Here is a 26,693-nt window from a genome sequence, read left to right on the forward strand (position 1 = left end):
GGGTTAGAAGAAAAACACTGTATTTCTAGATGGAAATTTAACAGTATGTAATCGAATCTATAATGTGCGTGTCCTGAGATCTAGCAGTGCCATACCTAGGAATTTATCCTGAGGAAATAATTGCACAGCTGCAGAAAGATGTATGTGTAAGGATATTCAAGGCATGACATTTATTTTTGCCTTTAATAATATTAAGTAGCTAGAAAGAGTCACTGTTCAACAATATGAGATTAGCTTAATGAAATTAACTGCAGACATTAAAAATGTTGATAAAAGTATTTTTATAGTAATGCAGAGGTGTCCTTTAAATCCTGCTAGTAAACAGCAGGTGACCCAGAGATACGCAGAGCATGAATATGTATATGTTTGTAGCTTAGAATGAAAAGGTTTTATCTATAGACTTAATGTATGTGTGTGTGTGTGTACAATTTGTGTGTACGTGTCGAGGGAGTGTTGGTGTTGTGCCCACAGCCTAAGTAAGTCTGGATTGATAAGTACTATGGTTTCCTTTAAGTGGTTTTCCCATACCTGCATTTTTTTTCATCTATTTCTACAATGAACATTAGCAGCTCCATAAGAAGTAAGAAGGAGACGAAAGTAACACCTAAGACGTATTCTGTCTCAATGTGTTTCAAGAGTTCAGATGAAAGGAAAATGAAATAACCCAGAGAAGATGTAAAAAACCTTTGGGGAGCACTGTTTCAATAAAGAAAAGCCTTTCAGTGTTAATTATTGAACAGAAGTGATGGAAGAGAATGCGGAACGGAGCAGACAGGCAAGGGGAGAGGTTCCTTGCCACTGCTAACAGCACCCCAACCCAAGGCTGGGAGCTGTGAGTGGGGCGTGCCCCTCCCCGCAAAAGGACACGAACATGTTAGCACATCTTCTCTCCCTTTTGAGGGCCCGAGCTCTTTGGAGCTGCTACGATAAGCCAGGGGTTATTTGCTGACCCTTTAGCAAGCCCTCCAGGTAGGCGTTCCTATAGGGTGGTCGCGGGGGTTCGATGCCTTGTCTGAGGTCACAGAGCTGGGAGCCTCGAGCTGAGATGATGAACCCAGGTGTGCCCTTTAAGGCTCTGCTTCAGGGGCTCTTCATGACGGAGCGAAGAGGGACCCACAAAAGCCCAGAGAGAGCCACGGTCCCTGTTGTGCTAGTGACCAAGAGAGGACCTTGGTCGTGTCCGGACAGAACTCTCAAAGAGGAATGGGGTCAAGCTGACTGGGCAGGAGGCCACGCAAGGGCCTTTTTAGGAACCAGAAGTGAGCCTCCGTGACGGTAAATTATTCAGGCTAGCTGTTTACAATGAGCAGTCTCGCTGCAGGCCAGTATTAACTTCCCTTCCTATTACTATCAGATTAATTGCATTTTGTTGCTTTTTCTAAATACACTTCAAATCAGGAACCCTATAATTCAGCAGTTGGTCATTAAGTAACAACAGATCTGCCCCTGTGTCATTTAAAGCTCATCTACAAAATGAAACAAAAATCCAGGGCTGGGGTTTTTTGGGGGTTTTTTTTTAATGATAAACAGAGCATTAATAATAAGTAACTAGGATATTAGTTCTAAGTTGAAAGATGTCTAAGCTGAAAAAATTCTTCAGATAACAAAGGAAGTCCAGGGAAATAGACAAAAGAGGACTGAAGGGACCTGGGTAAATTTACATTTTAAATAATGGCTCTCTAGAATACATAAAAAATACGGTTGCAAAAACTGTCATCTCAAGATTATACAAACCATGAAATAGATAAGTATTGGGTCTGTTGGTGTGTTCATGCACAAAGATGAGAGAGACTTAAAGGGGAGTTAGTATTATTGGACAAATTGCAAATACTAAAATATTAAAAAGTCTTATCTTCTATGCGCTCCAGAGACAATATAGAAATATGCACACATATATATAAAGTAGTCTTCATTTATCATTGTTCCCCGTGATCACATGGCTTTATATGCAGCTGAAATCAAGCAACGTTCCACTGCTGATCAATAAAATACGGTTTACATCAAATGACCAGAGAGTTGTCAATTTTTAAAAATCCCAGCCTCTCTTGCGGATTGCTGACTTCAAAGACATGCATTAAGATTACTAAGCAAGTAATGATTGATTTATTACATAACTTTAAGAAATGTTTTCTTTGAAGTACAAATTAAAAGGTCACAGACACCCAGATTTTTCTTCAGGTTGATGGTTAAAAATGCAGAAGAGATCATTTTGCTGGCCGTGAAGGACACATGGAGGGGATTTGAAGCAACTCTCCTTTCTGGGCAAAATTTTAATGCAATGCTTAATATTCAACCGTAGATTAATGAGGCTGTTCTCTATTTTCAAACAATGGTGAACAATTAAGACCCAATCCTGAAAACAAATTGGCATCGCTGTTATTTTGTGACCGTATTAAAATGACCATCGCTGTAGCAACAGGACATTATTTAACAGGACAGAAAATAACCATTGACAATCAAGCAATTCAGCAGAGATATTTGAGGGAAAAAAAATGTCTGTGGCAGCTGCTGCTCCTAGAAATAAGCCTGACGTTTTAGGATGACAGCGGTTTGACCAGCTGAAACCTCGCCATGCTTTGTGCCATGTTCAGGAGTCACCCAAAATGCATGCCAGCGTGCTAACCCTTCCCCACAAAGCCAGGGGGTCGCGCAGCTTCTCAGTCCTGGTTTCAAAACACTCAGAGGAGAAGAGATGGGTGCCGATCTTTGAAGAGCTCAGACTTGCAAATGAATGGAATTAATTAGCCACAGGAGTATAAGAAAAACCATACAGCAAGGATGGGCAAAGTAATCTAGGTACAGAGATTAACTGGGGAAAACTGACCTTCCAATCTAACTCAAAATCCAACCCGAGACTGCCCTAAACACCCGTGTGTCCTAACTAATCAGGAGCTATATTGCTCAGCAAGCTTGTATCACATGAAAACAGAATAATCATCTCCTATTTTCCCAGTGCCTCATTATGGACAATGAGGGTGAAATCTCAGGGTCATTCTATAGGTGGTCAGTGAGAATGAACTATTTTTCACACCCAAGAGTCAGGTAACATCAGGTAACTTTTCTTAGGCTTCTGTGAATGGTAACTGTGTTCACCTCACTCCCTTCTCTGAGGAACATTCTGTCTAATTCTGCTTCTCATAGCCCCAGTCTTTGCTTCCTAAGCTGCAAAGTTATTTTGCTTGCTATTTCTTTAGGTAACTTCTATAACTTAGTCCTGCCCCCCAACACCCCCAAAAAAGAAAAGTCTATGGCCAAATTGATGGCATGAAATGAAAGGTTTAAAGAATAATTCATTATACTCTCAAGATCTTGGCATGCCAATCACTGAAAAGACTATTTTGAGCTGTCAATTCTAAAGCACATATTTTTTCATTGACTGACATGCCAAGTGCTTGATGGAATAATGAATTGTCCCCATTGACATCACCATTGCACACAATCCTTGGGCTCCGCGTAGCATTTCTCAGGGTGATGAATAACACTGCCACTCTTTCCGTGGTGGATAAAACTTGGAAAGTGAGGTCAGATGTGGGGACTTGCTGAAGAAGAGGGTGGGTGTTAGGGGTGGAGGGAAGAATAGGGTGCGGGGTCAGGGACGTGATAAGTATCGGCCACAATGGTGGTGAGTGTCCCACATGTCACAATTAAAAACAGACATAAGTCCACATTTTGAAACAATGGCAGCCAAATAGCACCTTCTGAGTAGTATTCTCGCTTGATAAGGGTTTTTTTTTTTCTGACTTAGAATCTATTTGTTGCTACCACATTCAATTCAGAAACTCAAAAATCCTCTGACTCAGAGACAAGCAAGACAAAAAAAAGGCACCCAGATCAAAACAGTGTGGCGCTGTCCTCAGCACGGGACCTATACATATTCCCAAATAACCCGCTGCCCCTAAGGTACCACCATCCATCCCTGCATCCCTAGGACAGGCTGAATCTAACGCTTTCTAGACAAGGAAACACATTCTGAAGGCCTGAAGACCCACCACGCAAACTTGTCAGGAGCCCTCGGCAACGATAAGGACCAGATGGACAGACGGCTGAACGCCGACAAAGGTCACCATCCACAGAGACGCTGATGCGCTAGGTATTTCCCGTTCATGTAAAGAGTTTTTCTCCTGAGCTTCAAAGACAGGCTTGGGCCTTCAGTGAGGCAAATCTCTAGTTTCTCTATCGTATTCGCAAATGATATGACCGATTGGTTAATATCCAAAATTTATAGACAGCTTATACAACTCAACATCAAAAACAACCAACCCAATTGAAAAATGGGTAGAAGACCTAAAAAGACATTTTTTGAAAGACATGCAGATGGCCAACAGGCGCATGAAAAGATGCTCAATATCGCTAATCATGAGGGAAATGCACATCAAAACCACAGTGAGGTATCACTTCACATCTGTCAGAATAGCAATCATCAGAAAGACCACAAATTACAAATGTTGACAAAGATGTGCAGAAAAGGGAACCCTCGTGCACTACTGGTGGGAATATTAGTTGGTAGAGCCACTATGGAAAGCAGTATGTAGGTTCCTCAAAAAACTAAAAATAGAACTACCATATGACCCAATAATTCCATGCCTGTGTACACATCCAAAGAAAATGATAACATTAATTCAAAAAGATATATGTACCCCAATGTTCATAGCAGCATTATTTGTAATAGCCAAGATACAGAAGCAAACTATGTATCAATCAACAGATGAATGGATAAAGACGATGCAGTATACACAATGGAATACTACTCAGCCATAAAAAAGAATGAAATTTTGCCATGTACAAAGACATGAATGGATTTGAAGGGTCTTATGCCAAGTGAAGAGTCAACAAAGATAAATACCATATGGTATCACCTATTTGTAGAATCTAAAAATAAACTAGTGAATATAATAAAAAAAGAAACAGACTCATGGATATACAGAAAGACTAGTGGTTACCAGTGGGGAGAGGGAAGCAGGGAGGAGGGGCAAGATGGAAGGGATTAAGAGGTACACACCACTATATATAAAATAAATAAGCTTCAAGGGTATATATTATACAGCACAGAGAAGATAGCCAGTATTTTAGAATACCTATGAAAGGAGTCCAATCTTTAAAAATTGTTGTACACCTGAAACTTATATAATATTATAAATCAACCATACCTCAATAAGAAAAGAAGGCAGGCTTGGATCTTCACTGCGACAAATCTCTGGTTTCCAGGCAGGGGCCTTCTCAACCGCGTGCTGGTGAGCAATAAGCATCATTAATAACACCTGCCCCAAGAGTGCCCCTGCCCCTCTCCCAAGCAGCAATTAATTTTATATCTTCAAAGAAACAAACACTCACAGCTTTGGTTGCCCACCCCCACCCCCCGCAGTCATCTTCGTACATGTAATTTGAAAACTCTGAGCTATGCCAGCATGTCTTGAAGTCTCAGCCCATCCCTAAACGCTGCAGCCACTGGATGAATCCCTCCTCCCCGCAGGATTAAGGATGCCCACATTTTGTAGAAGACTTTCAGGTGAGGCCCAGAAGAACCCCACCCCTCCCATCAGAGCCGCCCCCTGGTTACCTCACGCAACTGAACTGCGGGCTTACCTCTGTGTATGAACCACAGTCACGGACTTAATGAGCAGAAGCAACCTTGAGACATGGGTCTGAACACCTGGCGCGGCAGCTGAGGACGCTGAGGTCGGGAGAGGCGGGCTAGCACTCAGGCCACTGAGGCTGGCCAGGGGCATAGGTGATACTGATGAACCCACTCAGTGGGAAGCAAAGTTCAAGTCCCACAGCCCGGAGCTTCTGCAAGTTTTGTCCGGGGTAAATCTGCTCTCCCTAAGGCTCTCCACCTCTTAGACGGTCAGCCCACCGCTGGATCAAGCACTCCAGGGTTGCAGACCTCTGTGTCCACTGTTCTCAGGGTATTTTGGGTGAAAGCTGTCATCAAACAAAGGCTTCTCTGGTGCTCACGGGCCTGGCTTCCTTGGGTCTGTGTCTTCTTCTTCCTCCGCCGCCGTCTCTTCTTTCATCTCTCAGCGCCTCTCCCTGCTTTCAGAGGCCTGTGTGCCAGACACTCGGGGCGTTATCTTACATTTGCCTGGGAATAACTTTCCCCAACCTCTCTACGACCCAGGCTCCGGCGTCTCTCTCGGTTATAAGCTGCTCCTCCCCTTCCGGGCCCCACCTTATATACCCTCACCTGTGTGATTATCTGATTAAGATCAGTCTCCTCTATTCCTCACTACTGTTTGCCCAGCAAAAAGCCTTGCAGGTAGAACGACCAAATAAATCCCCACCATCACCTTCAGGTGGATTCCCTTAATAGCTCCCATTAGCGGATGAGAAAACTGAGGCTCCTGAGTGTCAGTGTTCTGCCTGCAACTTTCACTGCCCACCACACCATGCCTCATCACGGCTCTGCAAAGCGTCTCATTTCTCGTAAGACTGCAAGCGCTCCATTTGCCCAACATCATTGCCCTGCAGAAGACCCTCAGTGGGTCTCAGGAAGCCTGAGTGGGTGAAGGAGACGTTATCCACAGGTTCCGTGGGTCCTTTTCCAAGGGACAGCCCAGCAGAGGAAGTCCAAAATCTGCTATGTCTCACTGCTGTGGGTGATCACTCAGACCAGGAAGCTGTTCACTACCGATCAGCTGATCCAGAATTTTCTGCAGGATTCCTGGCCGCTGGGAGCAGTTTCCTTCCACCAAGAAAGTAGACTTTTTAAAATTTAATTGTATTTTTTAATTGAAAGGAAGACTTTTTTAAATTGAAGTATAGTCAGTTTACAATGCTGTGTTAATTTCTGGTGCACAGCATGCTATTTCAGTCATACATATACATACATACATTTGTTTTCATGTTCTTTTTCACTACAGGTTACTACAAGGTATTGCTATATAGTAAAAACCTGCTGTTTATCTATTTTATATACAGCAGTTAGTATCTGCAAATCCCAAACTCCTAGTTTAGCCCTTCCCACCCTCCTTTACTCCCTGGTAACCTTAAGTTTGTTTTCTGTTGAAAGCAAGACTTTCAAATGCTAATACTGGGAGAAGGCGGAAGAAGAAGAGGAAAAAGAAGAACTAAAGAAGGAAAAGCAAAAAGACCACATAAGAGCAGAACATGAGCTCTTCCCCAGCAGCTGGCCCTCCTTGCTAGTCTAAATGCAAAGCTGTAAAGAATGGGCGCCCTTTTCTGCGTATTACTTTTATCCCCTCGTCCCCCAGATTGATTGCTTGCGCCAGGTAGCAGCCATCATAAAACTCTTTTTCAATAGGCTATTTGAATTGCAAAAGCAAGACCATCCAAGAACATACAATCTAGTAAAAAAGTAAATATGCTAGTATTGCAAGGCAATTTCTGAAAGGCAGCTGATTTGCTTAGAGACACCTGGCAGGCAGAACTGAAATCCCATCTCTGTTCCATGCCTCAGTTTGGGGATGGCACTGGGACACGCTCCCCTATCACGTCTCACTTTTAATTTCACAGAAAAGCGGATGTATTGACATCCTTGTCAACTGGAGGAGGAAAAAGCCCTGGTCCCATTTTCACCAGGTGAATCATAAACGTTTCTTAAAGCATCTTGTGCAAATTCTCTTCCTGGAAGTTACTGAATATCCCTCTGCATTTCTGAAAAATGAGGCGTAGACAAAGATATTTCTCCGGAGAATTTACATTTTCTATCAGCGTAGAATAGCTCTTCCTGTGAGTCGGAGCTTCCTTGTTTTCCTCCCCATCTTCTGCCGGCCTTAGCAGCTGGAAGGGTTGCTGTGGCATGGGGCGGACTTGGTTTCCATTTTCCTCCACCTCGGCCTCCTTATTTTAGCCAGCTTTGAACTGTGAATCCCGGCCTCTCCCGGCTTCCCTTTGGCCTGTTCAACGTGTGTCTGGTGTCTTCCTCCTTCCACTCTCATCATCAGCTTTATTTACATATCTCTTCCACTTGAAGGACAGGTTTCCTTCTGGGCCTTGTAACCGTCACCTTTGACTCCATCCCCTACCTGCTGATTCCTCATCCAATGGCCTCATGTCAAACTGGCCTGATTTCTCTGCCACCTTTATTTAACCCTGTGCCCAGCTTGGATTTCCACCTAAGACCATAGGTACTTCTACAGATTTGTGTTCTTGCAGTTTACATGACAGATTTTTCTGGAAACTACCATTACTTTTTACCTCCTGTTGTCCTGCTGATTGAGAGACCTCGACTCGAGAGGCAATAACATGTTAGGGTAGCGGGATGGCATTAAACCTGGAGGACGTACTCCAGCCCCTCCCCCTCCATGGTGCAGTGCGGGGACAATCACACCTGGAGTGCTGGCAGGACTGCGTTAGGTAGGTTTTTTCAGACAGGGAGGAAGAGGTAATCCAATGCACGACCTGAAAGCACAGGTGGCCCCGTGGATAACTGAAGAGTAGCTCCTAACTGAATTTGGTCCAAAATAAGCACCAGTAGCTCAGATCTGGTGTCTCGGTACAAGGAGCTTTGGCATTCTCTTTGCATCTCACATCCAAATGTCCCTGCTGAAGGGATCTGCATGGGTATTTTTCTTTACCCTTTATCTTACAACCTCCTGATTGGATAGAATGTGCTTCAGCTATTGATCCTTGGTCCAATCTACTGTAATCAGGTAGCACAGTTGATTTAACTCACAAATAAGGTGCAGCCAGCCAGAGCAACTTCATGCCCAAAGCACTGCCTGGTAGCCATTCATTCCCCAGAAGGGAGATACTGCCGCGGCCAGCACTTCAGGGCAGGCTGCCTGGAGGGGCATTAGTGCACCAGTAGTCACGTTCCCTGAGAAAAAGATCCAGTGGCCCAAAGAATTCGGAAACAGTGCATACTACCTCTTTCTGTTTAGAGATGCACAATGCGCATCAGTGTATCAAAGGTGTGGAGAAACCCTGCAAGAAACAATGCTACTCACTTGAGGCAGCATTTCCCTAATAAACCATCTTCTATGTAACATCTTAATTACACCCCACTGGGTGGGAGGGACTTTGACGAGCGCTGACTTAGACCCCATGACCCATCTAGTGCCATCAGCTGTATCACTCTCTTCTAGAGCAGGAGGTCCCAGCACCTGTGCCTCGAACACTTGGGGACATTGGACCAAATAGAGTCAGCTGACACTACCCCTAGAGATCCTGACTAACTTGGCCTGGGGAGAGGGCTGGAGATCAGGATTTAACTGCTCCCCGGGTGCTAGAGTTTCCAATGATAATAGTTCAATGTGTCACAGTTTAATAGCAGCGTTTACTGAATATATGCTATGTGCCAGGCCCTCAACGTGTGACTTTATTTTCTTATTTTATCCTTATAGACAGGGCCACCAGTTCACAAGAAAATGGAAACTTCAGGAGGCTAAGCAAGAAGCCCACAATGGTGCAGTTTCTGTGCGACAAGGCTGAGAAGCCAGGGCCTTCTGATTTCCATCGCTGAATTGTTGGGTCTACAAGACATGCTTCCCTCAGGAATGCTTTTCTCTTGGTCTAGAATTACCTACGACTGGTAGGCAGTCAACAAACCACTGAGGAATGTGCAAGTGCCATGAAGGCTCCCCAAGGCCCCTCTCAGCAAAAACATCCCAAAATTCTGCTCATCGTTGTGAAAAACAAGTGACGGCAAATATCTGGAGGACTGCACTGGAGGTCAGATCCAGGTAAAGACTCAATATTAACACCCCTTTGTTTGTCCTGAAAAGCCCTCCTTAATTAACACTGCACCATTTGGGGACACCTAGACCTCAGTGAACTCCTCTGCTTATGGTTTTCTCAAACTATACGATAAACTAAGTGATAACAGCAATTGCATATGCAATCTCACCTATAAAGCCAAAATAAGAAAGAATTTAGCTCCCAAAAAGGACCGAGGGGCTAGATAGTGGGCTATCTATAGATTCCACAATAGAGCTCTTTTCCCAGGAAAATTCCTTTGCACGTCGGTGAGAATGCATGCCACTGAACAGCTTCTGTCACTAAGTCATCTTCCCAGGGCCAAATGCTCTTCATACAAGACGATCAGGAGATATTACACTGGATTCAGGAACTGGCTGCAGCTAAGTAATTCCACTTATATCTGAAAACTATCCATAATAATATTTCCACTTTTCTTCAAATCAGAAATGAAAAACAATTAAATCACACAAAGAAGCAAAAGCCTTACTCCTGGCACTCAGATGTCTGGAATCTACGTTACAGCCGGGCTTCAGGGCTCAGAGGCCCGTTTGGAAGGGCTTGACTGCCACCTCGTGGTCAAAATGTGCATTACCGTCGAAAGCGAGGGCCCCCACATAGACTGCCCCTGTCTAAGCCACTCTCCCCATGACAAGAGTGCTTCTGACATCCTTTGCCATGCCCCAATAAGCTAACCAGAGGAGGACGGTACTGAAGTGTCTGGCAGGAGCCCTTGGTTGGGAATAGGTTATTTTAAACGACTCCAAGGCAATCAGTCATACCTGAGCTGATTTGCTTACATGCTCCTGGTTTTGAAAAAGCGAGTATTTTTCAAATTCTCTTCAATGACTATATTTCAGAGAAAACTACATCGTAACTAGAAGAAAGGGCGTAAATCCAGGAATATTCTATCTTCTTTCCCCCTCAATTTCTCTCTTCTCTTTCCTTCGTTCCTACATTACCTTCCCAGTTTAAATTCCTTCACAAAGAAAGCCCTTTATCCAGTCCACCTGTACTTACTAGCTGTGTGGCTTTGGACAAGTTCCTTAACCTCTCTGCTCTCTGTTTAAATATCCCAAAGAGTGATTTTTTACATTTTTAAAAGAGTGGGCATTGCTGGGGGCAACCAACAAATAATAAAATGAGACAGAGCACACACATGGCGCACAAAGCCCACTCCAGCCTTCTGTCATATGAAGTGCACAGTGTCATCCATCAGCAGGTTTTGAAACATACAAAATCAGAATCAAATGAAGCCTTTGGATCGAACTTTCAGTTGGCAGGCAGCGGAAGAGAGAGGACCAAGCTGAATGGCCCCAGCTGGACCCCGTTGTGGATGTTGCCGTGGGTCTCCGAGATTCCTCCCCCCACCCCGCAACCGTCCTGATTGCTGGGGATGTTGGCTGCTGACGGATCCCAGCCCAGCTCTTCTCCAGGAACTGCCTTCAGCTGAAGGGAGCTGCCCTGCCCGGGGCGACACCCCTCCAAGGGGACGGCTGGTTCTCAGTGACTCTTTGCCATAAGGATCTCTTGTCTTATTTTTCACAGTGACTCTGCAGCTCCCCTACAGAGGCCTCCTCTGCTACCTTTCTCTCTCCACCCCAGTCTGGGCCCCTTACTTCCTCCAAGGTGTTAAACATTACCATCTTCCCTCATAAAACACCTGCATACGAGTCTCTATCCTAGCATGTTTCCCACGACCTAAGACATTCCTCCAGGGTCTATTCCCAGCATAACAGCAAGAGTTAGCCTATTCAAAGGAAGTCAGGTCATTCCTTGTTTGAGATCCCTTCAATGACTCCCATCTCATCACAATCAAAGAATGAGAGCCTTGCCATCTGCACTTTAGTCCCACTACCTCTTTGACCTTATCTCCTACTCCTGTGCCCATCGATTACTCCAGCTGCAGTGGCTTCCTTGCTGTTCTTCCAACATACCAGGCACCCTAATGCCTCAGGACCTTAGCACATACTACCTCCCTGGAATGCTCTTTGCCCAGTTATATGCATTGCTTCCTCCCTCAGCTGCTTTCAATCCTGACTGAGATGTGACCTCAGTGAGGACTGCCCTGACCCTCTACCCAAATGGGTCAGACTCCACCTCACCCCAGAGTTCCACATCCCTTCTTCCTGCTTTGGTTTTCTCCATCCAACATATCAATATATGGCACACAGTATGTTACTTGTTTATGTTGTTTAACATCTGTCTCCTCTACCTTCAAAACGCAGGGTCCAAGAGGGCAAGGACTTTCTTCTGCTCTTTCCACTGCTGTGTGCCCAGAATCTGGAGTATAATGGTACACAGTAACCCGTCAATCAGTGTTGACTCAGTGAGTGTGTGAATAAATGGAGGGCTATGGATGTGGTACTGGAAGCCCTGTAATCTTTAAGGAAGTCCCTTACATAGCATCTGACTTTCCTCACATTAAAAAATGGGAACAACTTTTATGTCGCTTTTGTATGGATTGAGCAACATCACACTTGTGAAAGCACCCTATAACAAACCGCTAAATAACTGTATTCAACAGTGAGCCACTCAATTTTTATCACTTAGAGCTACCAGACTGCCCCTGAAAAAGTAAGCATATGACATTCAGACACAGAAAATCCCAAAAATAGTCCAGTATTCAAATAAGAAGATATAAAAAGATTTATTCCAAAGCCACACCCAAAAATGTACAATGAAAGGTATCTCTTTCAAAGACTGAATAAAAAGAGCAATCTTTACATTCTAAATTTATAATACTTTGAAGACCTTTTGCTCCCATAAAAAAATCTGATAAAAATGAATTCCATTAAGTGTCTACCATATTCTCTTGTTGCTACAAAACGTATTCTCTCTTTAAATGCAAAATATGCAAATGTATTTTATGATGAAATTGTTCTCAATGTCTGAAATTCTCGATCATCTCCAGAACCACACTGCCACATGCTTCTTAAAATGAGGTAAGAAGATAAACGTTGAAACTTCCTTTTTCAGACGTTTACGTCTCTCTGACTGAAAGGGCAACATGGGCTAGACAATTCCTTTCACAGGAACTATCTTCTCAGAGGTGACTCCATACTCTGGACAGAGAACAGCAGTAACACTGCCCCCTTCAAAATTCATACGTTCTAAGTCTTTCTAAACAATTTTAAGATCGCAAATCAAAGCTATTGCTACAGTGATTCACTATTATTCCCTTTACAGATATTTAATAAATATTCCTGAACTCTAGAAGACTGTCTATAATCCTTTAAAGCAGGAGTCAGCTATCTGTAAAGGTCTAGATAATAAATATTTTATGTTTCTCGGGTCACTTCTCTGTTGCATTATTTTTCCCACAACTCTAAAACATTTAAAAAAAAAACTTAGCTCTGCTGTGCTTTGTTAAACCCTCTACTTAAAAAAAATATAAGTCATTAGTCTCTGTATTAGACTACTCAAGTGTTAAGAAAATGTAAACTTCACATTCTGCAGTAAAACCAAGCCATAGTTTCTGAACACTAAACTGAGAAGTTCATAAACAGGGAGAAACGAATCCCATTCAAAGAGTGGGACTGCATTTCAGATACGCTTTTTAATTAACGGCACTCTTATAGCTTCTCATTCATTCTGAATTGGATAATTCACATGTCTCTACTCCCCCCCTTTTTTTTTTTTGGTCTTAACTTTTTTTTAATAGGGAAAAAATTTCCTTCTTGTGATTAATCTAAAGTTTGCAAAAATCAAAGACTGGAATAGTTCCATGCTAAAACATGTCAATGCAGACACACTGGAATCTGCAGTTACAAATACGTGCACAATGAAACCACTGTTTGATATAAGAATCCCCTCCATGACTGAGAAGGAACCGGCGGAAAGCAGCCAGAAGGTATAAAAACAGTCCTACAGAACATTCTCATTTGTTTTTTTACCATATGTGGTTGTTACATTTGGGGAAGAAAACATGATCTGCATATGAAACATGTGAATGTGAATTAACGTGACACACACTGTATTCAGGTTCCTGACGCACATCACCTAGTACTCACTAAAAAGATACAGCAGAGAATTCAGTGGGAGTTAGTTTGGACTCTGACGGAGGAAAGCAGACCTGTATAGAACACCGATCCACAACACGGCCCTAGAGCTTGGCACTGAGAACCACAATCGTGTGTGTTGCATGTTTTCCTTTTTTTACCACAAACAGTGCTATGAACAAATCACAGCAAATAAGTAAGTTGTCGTGAATTTACCCAAATACGTTGGAAGCCCCTAGAATTACCATCCCATGGTATTCAATAAAAACATTTGCAAATTCTAAAGCTAAGACGGTTGCAAACTTTGGTATCCCTAAGAAGGCTCACCTACACATGTGAGCCCAAGCCCAATTTCTGAACTGTAAGAAGTTCTCAGTGCAAAAATAGTATCTTGATAAACAGCAATAACACAAAAATCACATGAAACAGCTAAAGACTATAAAACACGTAAGTAATATCCTGAAGGCATGGTTTGGTATTTAAAAAAGGGTAATTAGGGACTAGGAAGTAACAGGCTGCTTTACTGACTTAACTGTGAGGTGAGCCTGGATGGGGGACTGTGCAAACACTCCCTTTTTTCAAAAAGCTTCAACACATTTACAGCTCATCACGTCTTTTCTTAAACGGCCACTTTGGGTGCTGTAGGACATGGTCTGCAGCCTGCAGGACAAGGTCCATAAATTCTTCTACATCGAAAGAGTAGTTGGTAAACTTTGGATGCTCCCCTAGAGTTGGGTGGTGGCCCTGCAAAAACAGAGCAAAAGACAAATTTGGAAGCCATTGAGCACATGGTTTTCTAAACCAGAAGAAAATTATTTTACTTTGGCCAAAGCAACTATTTTAATTTATGCTCTACACCCAAGTTTGACAAATTTTTTTCAATCAAGGGCCAGATAATATGTATTTTCAGCTCTAGGGACCACATAGTCTTCACCAAAACTATCTAAACCTGCCGCTGAAGTGCACAAGCAGCTATCAACAACACGCCAACAGAGAAGCAGGACTGTGTCCCAATAAAACTTTATTTATAAAAACAAGTGGTGGGCCACATTTGGCCCACAGGTCTATAGTTAACCGATCCCTCCTCTAAGTAACTTACTAGTTCTCTCTAGGCCCAAATTTCAAAAAGTTGTCTTCTCAACATGAAGACAATAATTAATTTCCCCTTTCCCTCAGTTTGCAAACATAAAATACAAGTCATGATTCCAAACGAGAACAGTTTACCTTTGGATTGAAGTTCAGTGTTAGTTTGTCATATTAGACACTTCAAACCAATTTAAATGCAACACAAGGTGAGTCTGGTCATTGAACTTTACCTTATCTTGAGGAAAGACTTTATTCTGCCTTCGCCAAGTGATATAATGGACGCCTCGCAGCCTGGCCAGGTCCAAGTAACAACGCTCATCTTCACAATTGTACCTAGAGACACAAGGACTTTTGCCTGGGATTTGTGGCCAATCAACCACTCTTTGGGGGGGAAAATGCATGTCTCAAATATGTTCTTGCAAAAGGTTTTATAAACAGTAAACAAAACCAAGAGACTATTTTTAAAATATTCCCATAACTAGATTACCTTAGCTTTCAAAAAGCAGAATAGATCAAGAAATGGAGGGAACTTCCTTACTAGGCCTAGAACTGGACATTATCCCTTAACACCCCCGTGTCTATACATGTGAATGTGGCCTTGTGGTAGGTAACCCAGCGTCCAAAGCAGGGACTGATCCCAGGTCCGCTGAACTCCAAGGCCTGAGATTTCTCAGTTACACTTCTTTCCTTCCCTCCTTCCTTCCTTCCCTGGGAGAAATGAAAAACTGAAATAGAATCCACAACAATCTGGCTATTTCTCCAACATACATATTTTTTAAACATATCTTCAGGGTGTTGGAAGTTCATGAGAACTTTTTTCTAAATTTCCCATTTAAATGCCAAGTCAGGGTCATTTTTAAAGTGCAACCATAAAATCAAGATATTTAGATGCAAGGGAAGGGGATCAGGTAACAGTAACTGCTATTAGTATGCAGAGTAGAATTATTAAGGGAGAGAAGGCCATGTCTGCATAATCAACCAATGAGGTAAAGGAACACTCTGGAAAAATTACTTTCACCTCGAGGCCTCAGCTTCCCTGTGTATGCGGCGGTGAGCTCTAGACAAAGTGGTCAGTTTACAGTTTGGAGCTGTGTTCTTCATGAGATATAGAGGTACTCAAACTCTCCTTTTTTTAAATTGTAGCAGAAAACACAGGACATAAAATTTACCATCGGAACCATTTTCACATGTACAGATCGGCAGTAAGTACATTCTCATGGTTGTGTAACCAGAACACGTTCTGCTTGCAAAACAGAAACTCTAACCAGGCTACACGCTAAGTCCTCAGCGTCTCCTCCCTGCAGTTCCTGGCAACGCCATTCAACTTCTTTCTATGAATCTGATGACTCCAGGGGCCTCATGGAAGTGAAGTCACAGAATTCGTGCTTTGAGAGGAGTTTATTTCACTTAACATAATGTCCTCCAGATTCATCCCTGTCACAGCATGTGATGAGACTTCTTTCTTTTTTAACACTGAATAATATTCCATTGGTGTGTGTGTGTGTGTGTGTGTGTGTGTGTGTGTGTGTATGAATATATATATATGTATATATATATATACATCTGTCCATTCAACAGTCAACGGACAAGTGGATTGCTTCCACCTCTTGGCTACTACGAATAATACTGCCATGAACATGGGTGAACAGCACACAGGGTCCCTTTTAACACAATAATTACACTGACTGCAGAGAGACGCTTGCAGCATGAGAGGCACGTAGGAATGCACTCAGAGGAAGGAAACCACAGATTTGCATCTCCCGCATCATGCTGAGATCGGGGAGGAAGGGGACATTTGCTTGCCTGTGCGGTAGCAGGCTGCAAACTTCACATTTTTAGTTTTAGGTCCTTTTTTCTTTCTAGATGCCTATATGATGTGACTTCTTTGTCATGATTAACTATTACACCTTTGGACGCTCTGAATGAGAGCCTCAGTGTGCATCAAAAGCATCATCCGCTGCTTCAAAGTAAAATTGTCCCCAAACACTTACAGTTCAAACACAGCAGCCCAGTCTGGAAGGAAAAGTAAATGGGTAAGACCAGCCCCATGCATTCCAATAAATATGTCTGTGTTATGCGTGATCCTTAGCTGGTCTAAAAACCCAAGCTCCCTGTGAATATAAAGAACAAAAGAAAGAAGGAGAGAAGAGTGTAAGTATTAAGTTGAGGAAGCTCATGACTCAAGGTAACAAAGTTTATACAAGTGTCTTTGCCAACTTAAATCACATTCCACCATGGTTTTTTTTTTTCCTTCCAATTTCAAGCTTACTCCAGTAATTAACAACGTTACTACTTAATAACATTTTTTCTAAGTTAAGCTCACCTTTTTTTAACTTACATGTTCTTATTTTAAAAGGAAAATTTTATACCTGTCTTCAGTGGAAAAAAGTGACATACGATGTAAACAAAAGTATAAAAATAGACATAACCACACTGAAAAGCATGATTCCAATCTAGGTACGTAACAGTGTGAGGCAAAGCTCTGAGCCTGAGGCTTGCTCTCTCTTGATGAAAAGGTGAAATAAAGCAAGCTTTAAAGAGATGTTATGGTATATTAGCACCAAATTGTAAACTCTTTCTTTAAGATCATACAAGATTTTTTTTTAAATAAAATAAACTCTTCCCCGCATGATTTGAGTTATTCAACTGCCATCTGGCTACCCCTAAAATTATCTCGGATGCCAGGAGGGCATTTTCCTGCCTCTGCAACAGATGAATCCACAATTTTATGCACATTGGGACTGTCAAGTGGTCTCTGAATTCAACATTAAAAGATGTGCAAACTCTGGACCAAAAATCAGTGCCAAAAAAGTTCACTGACAAGTGAGGCTTAGAAGACAGACTGGAGTGAGGATAACATCCTGAACAAACATAATGGAATTAATCTCCCAGTCTCGCTCACCCAAAGGGAAAAAAAAAATAAATGACCAAGAGCAGTTTGCATGTAAGAAGGGAAAACAAATTCCCTCTTAGTCAGCGTCTTCTCTTTAAAGAGCTTCCTCTCACAGCAGGATGGAAACTCCACACCCCACACAGAGAAAGGAAGACAAAGGCACCACGTGGGCGTCGTGGGTGTCGCATGAGTCTCTCCCCTAGTTTCTCCAGGAATTTTAACCCAGGGAGGGGCGGATGAGCGTTCGTCCAGGTGACCACACCCCTGCAGGTACCATCCATGGGAAATGCCTGAAGATCAGGACTCACAAACCTCCATGCTGTTATGTCACTACTGTGCCCCCTAGACTGGCAAGGTCCTAAACTTTACTGTCATTCTCCCCTCATGTGGGAAATCCCTATGGATCCTTAAAAGCCAGTCCATGACAGAGCCTCAGGTGCCCTCCCGGGTTCTCTGAGCCTGACGCCCAGCCCTCTTCTTGCCTCCACTGCAGGTGGTCACCATGGCGCAGTCTGACCTGTCAAACAGGAATGGCTTCAGCTACCTCACAAGACTCTCAGAAGAAGGAGATGAGACAAAGCAAGTAGAGCATGACAGTGAGTCTCCATAACAGGAGTTATTCTTGTAACTGTCATTCATTTGCATTCAGGGTCTGAGGTTCTCAGGACAGGAGCCGTGCGGCGTCCCAAACTGCACTGGGGCCGTGAAGCCTGGGGACAGGCTCAGGGTGGGTACCAGATATGCCTGGTCACACGAATGAACAAATGCACGATGAATGAAGAGCAGAACTCCCATGCTGACCAGCAGGCTGGAACCCAGCTATGTTAGGCACCCTTACGCAGGTAAATGTATACCTTTCTTCTCAACACAGAAAAAAAGTGTTCCTCGTGTTAAATTTGGAAAACAAGACTATGCTTGTGGGTAGGCGAAGGAGAGAAGGAAAAGTTTTCATTTTCCTTTTGCACTTTTCTACAGCGCGTGACGTTTTTCAACCAGGAACATGACCTACCTTTACAGCATCACTGTTTGGTGTCAACAGGGGTTACCCGGACAGTAACCAACAGGCAGATTCTGTCTTTCTATGCTTTCTTTTTGTGTCAGAATTTTAAAAGAGACGCAAATATTTGGTAAGATTTTTTGAAACCTCATATTATTCTATGAACCTCAAATTATTCCCGTATAAATAATCTTAGGTCAGAAGTTTAAACCTGGAAACTAGCAGGGCAAATGAGGCCTACATTTTTTTTTTAATTCGGAATTAGTTGCTGACATTTAAAAATTCAGAAATTTTGACAGAGAAGGACAAATATCACATGATATCACTTACATGTGCAATCTTAAAACGTAATACAACGAACTTATTTACACAACAGAAATCGACTCACAGACACAGAAAACAAACTTATGGTTATCAAAGAACAAAAGGAGGTGAGGGATAAATTAGGAGTCTGGGATTAACAGAAACACATTACTATATATAAAATAGATAATCAACAAGGCCCCACAGGGAACTCTACTCAATGTCTCATAATAACCTATAATGAAAAAGAATCTGAAAAAGAATATATATATACACACACACACACACATTTCCCACTGAATCACTTTGCTGTACACACAAAACTAACACATTGTAAATTAACTATATTTCAATAAAAATTTTTTAATTCAGAAATTTCGAGTGAAAATCAAGATTCATGACTTCTTTTAAAAAACGGGATGGTGTCACAAGCTGGAGCGCTCCTGCCCCCTGCGCCTGGGGCCCTCACCTGCCCATTTCTCTTCACTCACTGATGGTGCCTGCCTGTCCCTTCCAAGCCTACAAATGCCAACAGCTCCTACTCGAACAGTCCTTCCTAACCCCCAGTAACTCATCCAAGCAGAAGAGGACACTGTCTGCCCAAGAATGGGTTATTACTTACTTATACTTGTAATCGACAATCTGGACCTCAAATGTAGATACTGTTTTCAGTGCGTTTACAAGCTGGGGAAAAAAATCAGAAACATTTAGAATTTCTTTTCCATCCTTCTCTTCTGTTTTACTTACCTTTGAGAACTCAAATTTCTTATTTTTCACATAAAATGCTTTTCAAGCCTTAAATATCATTTAAGTCTATTGTTTTAACCCTTAACTGACTTCAATTACAGGCTCCACCCCCTGCATTTTAGGGCAGACATTTCCCCCCCCCAAAAATTGCCCTGGGTGGTTACGAGGTTGAAAGGAGAAAAGTCACGGAGCAAAGTGCTCAGCACAGAGGCACACTGACGGTCAGCTCCTGTAACCACCACGTGCCACTTAGTCTCTCAAATTTCATCAGATACTCATTGGGCATCTACTTTGTTCCAGAATTTTCTTCCTATCCATTATCTCATTTCAGACAAACCTGAGTGCTTTGGAAGCTCATCCACTGAAAATACTAAGTTCTTGGCAGAAAGCTATTTTCAACATTTCTACACAGAGAAAAATCATTCTTTTAGCAAACAGAAAGCAACTAAGCACGATGAATCAATCACCAAAACATCACCATGGCTCTCTATGCCCCTCGCGATTAAGTCATCTTAAGCCAACACTGGGGATCACTGTTCCTCAAAAATTTTTACATGTAGATTCCATTGCTGTGTGGCACACGTGGCATATGCTGGACACAGCTATGGTAAGGGAGGCATCACTGACTGTGCATTTAAATTGTGCTGGCATTTCTAAGTGCTTCAGGTGTACGCCACTTAATACTCATAAAAATCATACCACAGAAGTACCATTATTATCCGCGTTTTATAGATGATATAATGAACGCTCAGAGAAGTTCCGTAACGTTCCCAGGATCTCCTGCCTAGCAAATGGCAGAGCCAAAATTAAATCTAGGTCATCTGATCCCAGAACTTGTGTTCTTAGCCAGTGCACTCCACTCTCCTGCTTATAAAAAGAAACATGCAGTGGCCAAAATCCAATCTCCTCCTTGTTACATATGCACACACACACAGTCATAAAATGAAAGTTTCTCTCACTAGACGGTCGCTGGACTACTACAGAGACACTGCTTATATCAAGGAGTTGAGGAGTGAGGACAGATGATGAGAATTCCATTTTCCAGGGGAGAATTAATCAGACGGCACGAGAGCCGCTCTTGTAATCAGATGGGCCCATAGAAGAGGAATTATGTGTCTCTGAGGGTCCTGCGGGAAGTGTACTTTTTTTTCACAATTTCTAGTTATACAAGAGAGCTGGCCATGTCCGTTCTGGCACGATTATTCCAACCCTGAGGTTGGGCAGGACTGCATGCATCATCATTTAATGAGGGCATCTGGGTTTTGTTATCTATGCACGAGTCAAGGGAAGGGAAAAGGTGATTTCTTCTCTGTCTGATAGCTGCCCTTCCAAGTGATGCCAATCCTGGGAGAAAAGCAGCCAGCTGGGCACTCTTCGGCTCAGAGTTGGAGCCAGAATTCCCAAACTCCACCTTTGGCTAAGAGCATCTGGGCAATCTGTGGGACCAGATCCGAAAAGGCCAATGGCTGCAGTGCAGCACTCCCTGGTGCCACCTTTCTATTGGACCTCTTTCCAGCAGCTGATGCTGTCCCTTCACCTGCCCCTTCCCAGTGGATCCAAAACCAAGGTGGCTCAGCCTCCTCTAAGGTCTGGCTGTGTTAGAGCAGGGGAGCGCTCTGCCAAAGAAGTAGGCTCAGACCCTGACTTCCTGCGCTGACCCGTCATTACTCTGCACACTGGCTGGGCAGCCTTGGCCATGTGTTTTAACCTCTGAGCCTCAGTGTCCTTGTCTAGAACAGAGAATGAAATACCTCAGGTACAGGTTTGCTGGGGGAGCTGGAGGACATGTATGGGGAGCACACAGCAATATACCTGGCACATAAGTATACTCAACACACGTTACCTCTGCCAACAGGGACTACTGATCTGCCTCCCATCCGTCTACTCCAACACTGCATCACTTGATACGTTTTTATTTCCTGGTCTTTAAAACACACATGCATACACTGCTCATTTCTTCCACCCACATAGCTTACGATCAATCAATGCCTCACGACACCGCATGTTCATGCCCTCCCTAATCCATGTGTCTCCAGAAGAGATGCTAATCACACAATTCTGATCACCCTGTTAGGTGCCCAGATTAACATTCTACCTCTCAAAGCCTGTCCCCCACCTCCCTCTTACTATAAGTTTCCCCATCTCAATGCCACTGAACTGCTCTAGCCAATTGCCTGGGAGTCCACACTTTATTCTCAGCACCCCTCTTGGCCTTCCCTGATGCCCTGACTGTACATCCCGCAGTAAGTACCCCAGGCTCCACGTTAGACCTTGAACCCATTTGTTCTGTCATCCCTACCATCATCGCCTTCATCTACATTCCTACTGGGGCCACACGCTCTTAATCAATCTGCCTGCTCCTGCTCTTGCAGTCACAGTGATTTAAAAATAACTAAGTCAGGTCATGTCTCTCCCTGTGAATTTGTTTTCTATTTGCTGCTAGGATAAATTAGGACAAACTTAGCACCTAAAAACAGCACAATTTATCCCCTAACGGTTCTGTGGGATAGAAGTCAGACACAGGGAGAGAGGTCTCACTGGGATGAAATCAAGACGTAGGCAGGGCTCTACTCCTGGAGTCTCTAGGGGAGAATCGTGGCCTTTCCCAGCTTCCAGAAGCCATCCATCCACATTAGAATGCGTCTTACTATGTCAAGGACATCTTCCAGTCATGCTGCTGGAGAGGCCTTCCATGGTGATCTTATTGAGGTTAAGTATAATTTATGAATTGATACTGTTGAAATGAGTCAGAGAGCCTAAGAAGGGAACAGCTTCTAAGACACATATGTAAAGGATGGACACTTTTCCAACTGAATCTGCTGCTGGATACCACAGGATGGCCAAGCTCCATCAACCATCTCCAAAAGATACTCTCCCACTTTTTTCTGTGGCTAGTTTGTCCAGAGACAGAATGTCTGGCCATCCATGGCAGCAAAGGCAGGACTCAGAGACAGTTTTTGTCTCTGTTTCCACTATGAGTTGGTGCGCATGAACATTTACAGGAAGGTAAAGCTCCTCTGGCAATGGATGGTTTGATGATTTCCAGGAGAAATTCAACAAATGAACTGGGCAGAGCTATTAAACTTTTCTAAAAGCAAATAATATGAAGTCAAAGTGGAAAAAAGAAATCACATCAGGCACAGAAAGTTAAATTCAATATATGATATTAAAAATGCATACCAAAAACTAACCTCATTTTGGTTTAGTATTTTCCGGTATTCTGTGCTCCGTGCAAGAATGGTGACTCGAACTTTTCCATCCTGTGAAAAGGCAAAATAATACTGTAAAGGCTTGGACAGACAAATGAACATCTGAACCTAAAATGTGATTTTTCACAAAGAAATGAAACTCAGTAAGTTTCATCTTTATGGGACTCATTTTTTCAGCCTGATTCCTTCACAGGTCTCCCAGGGAATGAAAATGTCCCCACTTCAGGCACAGAAGGCAAAACCTGTTCATTACGCTACTCTTGCCTGGCTGGGTGGGTAGATTTGGGGCAGAGGCTGTGTGGGGCTAGGTCGGGGTCTGGAGGAGGATGAGGAGATACAGAGAAAGGAAAAGGAAAAGAAAGGAGACACATTCTTCCGCCACCTCTTGGTTTATCTTTCCTAGTTTGTTGAACTCTGATTTCAGATCACTCTCGGTAAGAAAACGTTAACCCAGAAAACACAGTCTGCTGATTATCTCCCTTTTCTGCAAAGCTGGTACTGATGTTTACTAGGGGTGAAAAGTCAAGCCCACCTCAGAACCCACAATCTATTCATTACCTTGGGTCCCTCTTGGGTGATGTTCAGTCTGTGTAGTACATGCTGGGAAAATGCTCTAAACAATCCCGTGTTTTGACAGCCAGATATCTAAAATTAAAAAAAGTTTTTCATATTATAATGAATAATTTCTGTATTACTATTTAAGACGCTCTCAAATTATATATAAATGTTATCTTAAAGTCCATCAAATATAAATTCTATGAATATGAATGTTAACAACAGATGACATGCTCACCAGAGGAGTATTATAGAACAGCCCATATCTCATCCGGGGGAGTAAGGAAAAAATAGCTTCTTTAAAACATACCTAAGAATGAAGAGATTTTAAAAGGTAAGAGAATACAACTTGCACACTTCACATCAAAACAGCACTTATAATTACAGGAAAAAATTTTAAACTAATCTCTATTTTGCATTAAACTATTTTGAATAGCAAATTATTTCACTCAAGTGAGATTCATATTTTTGGAAAAGCTACAGGAAAAAGTTTTAAAAGCTACATGGTTAATAAGAACGATGATTCCAGTTATAAGAAAAGAAACGAAGAAGTCAGAAATCAATGGTAATAGCTCACGGAAACCCAGATTAAACATTTATTTGGTGACTGAGGCATCTGTAATGACAGTTATTTACAGACATTTCGGTGAAGTTTCCAGTACCCTTTTGGAATCGTAAGTTTTCAAATGTATAACATCATAATCAGTAAACACTTTCCACGTGTCGGAGAACAGGTCACCGTATCCGTAGGTGCTCTGAAAGTGGAAATAAAGTAAATTAGGGAATTAACAGGATAAATGTGGCTTTTCAAAAATGCAACAAAATACCCGAATTAGCTTGTTAGTGTTAAGAAATAATGATCCCAAACAAGCTCATAAAACCCTCAGAAGAAAAATGGGTTTTCATCTTGGGCCTGAGCAAGTCCCTAAGCTGACATAAAAGAAATCAGAAGTAATCATCACAATTATAATCTTAGTCTACTGAAAGTGTTATGTCTCTTTGTATTCTCATGTCTTTGAAATTGCAGTTGTGGAGTTTTTCTTCCTGTGAATTTTCTATCCAATTCACAGCTACACACAACACATATATTCTCCACCTTTTGCACACATTCTGAGATACTCAGGGAGCAAAATCCATCAAGGGAGACAGAATATGCTTTGGGGAAGAAATTTCAGAGCAAGAAAGTGCCCTGAAAGTTTTAACGTTAAAAATATAATGAATGTAGGGGGGAGGGTGTAGCTCAATTGGTAGAGCACATGCTTAGCATGCATGAGGTCTTGGGTTCAATCCCCAGTACCACCATTAAGTAAATAAATAAATAAACCTAATTACCTCCCCCCTCAAAAAATTAAAAAAAAAATATAACAAATGTAACTCTAGGAAAGGATCTTCCTAGGGATGACTGAATAACACATGGTAATTCTCAATTAACGTTAATAATAACAGTAACAATAATGCTAATACTGCTACTAACAATAGAATCTTGCATACTTCCTACAGCCCAAGCACTGTTCCAAGAACTTGACATTATTAACACATTAAATCACCCCACAAAGTTAATGAGCGAGGGAATAGTGTTACCCCCATTTTACAGATGAGGAAACAGAGACACAAATTTAATTTGCCTAAACTGTAGAGCTGGTGCATCTGCAGCGCTGGGATTAAATCCAGTCTGTCTGATTCCAGACCCCATGCTTGTAACCTCTATAAAGCAGCTGCCTCTCGATGGGAACTAGTTCTCTCTGGTACATTTACCAAATGCATTTCATTTTTGAAGAGTAGAAATTAATTACGTGCTCCATCAGCTAAAGGAAGGAAGTTGATTTATTCCGAAATGGTAAAACTTAGATTGAAAAATTCAGCCCAAAGAAATAGGAAATATGTATTATAGGGTTACATTCAAGGTCTACAGTTGGTTGTACATTATGTTCATGTCTTTTTATCTGCACAGCATTCTTTTTGTCATATTTTGAAAATTTTATGTTGCACATATTAGAGCTATTTCAAAGTTATTGAGAACTGTTAGATGTGGTGATAAAAAATAAAAATTCTTTCCTTCCATGTTTCTCCAGGGCTGTTCTAATAACGGCCCTTCTCAACATCATTAAAAATTCAAAATGTCCCTGTTTTGGCTCAATAATAAATAAAGGGCAATTAAAAGAAGTGATTCTAGACAGTTTCCTGAGATAAAATACTTCAGATAAAATAAGATACCTTTGAAAAGAAAATTTAATAATAAAACATAGTAACCCTGACTGGTCCCTTTTCAGAAAAATCATACATTAGTCAGTAATAAGCACCTCTAGAAGCTTCTTTTCCATATCCCTCAAATTCAAATTATCTGCCACAGGGAAAGGAGGGGCTTTTCTAGTCTCATATATGTTGAAGAATAGTTGGATATTCTTAAGGTGACATAGAATTTCCCTAGTGTATGTCTCAGACCTCTGACTTAGAAATTCCACTTGTAAGGATCTGCTCTACAGAAATGCCAAGATGGCTGTGTGAAGACATATGTACATGAAAGGGACGTTCACAGCAGCAGTTCAGTAAAGAGCAAAGAATTGGAAACAAACTAAGTGTGATCAGGGTGGGGACAGAGATAAACGCATGTGCTAAGGCATCCATCAAACATCCGTTACATCCATCAAACAGAAGAGCACGGAACCACTAAAAAAACTGGAACCCTAACTGAGCTGACTTGGAAGGATGTCCGTGATATAATGTTAAGTTAGCAATACGAGAGAACATATTTTCTGTAAGGGGATAAACATATCCTTATGCAAATTTTATATACTTAATATATAAACATACATATATATCCTTACACAAATCCTTATATAAATCTTGTATATGGATATATTTACATTATTAAAATAAAGTCTTGCAAAGGAATGTCACACATGTTAACTGCAGTTACCTTAGCGGGAAGTGGAATTGGAGAAGACGAAGAGGGAGACTTTTTTTCAATTTTACACACTTCTGTGTTGTTTGAACTCATTATAACCAGGTCTTGCTCATGTAATTACAAATAATAATAATAAAGCTACACTACTTCTCAGCACAAGGAAACGAGGCAAGCCTGCAGTAAGTGCCCTTGTGTTCCCTGTGTAAGAGCAGGGCTGCCGGCGCGTTCAGCTAAATCCATCCTGCCCGTCCGTATTGAGGTCAGCGAGCACTGACATCACGTGCCCAGTAAGCTGAGTAACTGGGGAGCCTTAAAGGTGGTCATGCATCCTAGTCACCCC

At 42.2% G+C, this 26,693-nt stretch overlaps 1 protein-coding gene across 3 annotated transcripts in view; it reads right to left on the reverse strand.

Moving 5' to 3' along the window:
• Positions 1 to 12,291: 12,291 nt before the first annotated feature.
• The window catches only part of EOGT (EGF domain specific O-linked N-acetylglucosamine transferase), a 31,698-nt gene continuing 17,296 nt past the window's right edge, over positions 12,292 to 26,693 (reverse strand). For 2 of the 3 annotated variants that reach the window (XM_072941672.1, XM_072941671.1), the window contains 8 exons: positions 24,111 to 24,203; positions 23,687 to 23,758; positions 23,452 to 23,538; positions 22,876 to 22,944; positions 19,560 to 19,621; positions 16,736 to 16,855; positions 14,975 to 15,125; positions 12,292 to 14,402 (listed from right to left, as the gene is read on the reverse strand). In XM_072941672.1, coding sequence (XP_072797773.1) covers positions 14,256 to 14,402; positions 14,975 to 15,125; positions 16,736 to 16,855; positions 19,560 to 19,621; positions 22,876 to 22,944; positions 23,452 to 23,538; positions 23,687 to 23,758; positions 24,111 to 24,203 — 801 coding nt within the window. In that variant the 3' untranslated portion in view covers positions 12,292 to 14,255. The remainder of the gene's footprint in view (positions 14,403 to 14,974; positions 15,126 to 16,735; positions 16,856 to 19,559; positions 19,622 to 22,875; positions 22,945 to 23,451; positions 23,539 to 23,686; positions 23,759 to 24,110; positions 24,204 to 26,693) is intronic. The other variant, XM_072941673.1, reaches the window with a different exon arrangement.

The sequence above is a fragment of the Vicugna pacos genome, chromosome 17, assembly GCF_048564905.1.
Source record: "Vicugna pacos chromosome 17, VicPac4, whole genome shotgun sequence".
NCBI classification, from domain to species: domain Eukaryota; kingdom Metazoa; phylum Chordata; class Mammalia; order Artiodactyla; family Camelidae; genus Vicugna; species Vicugna pacos.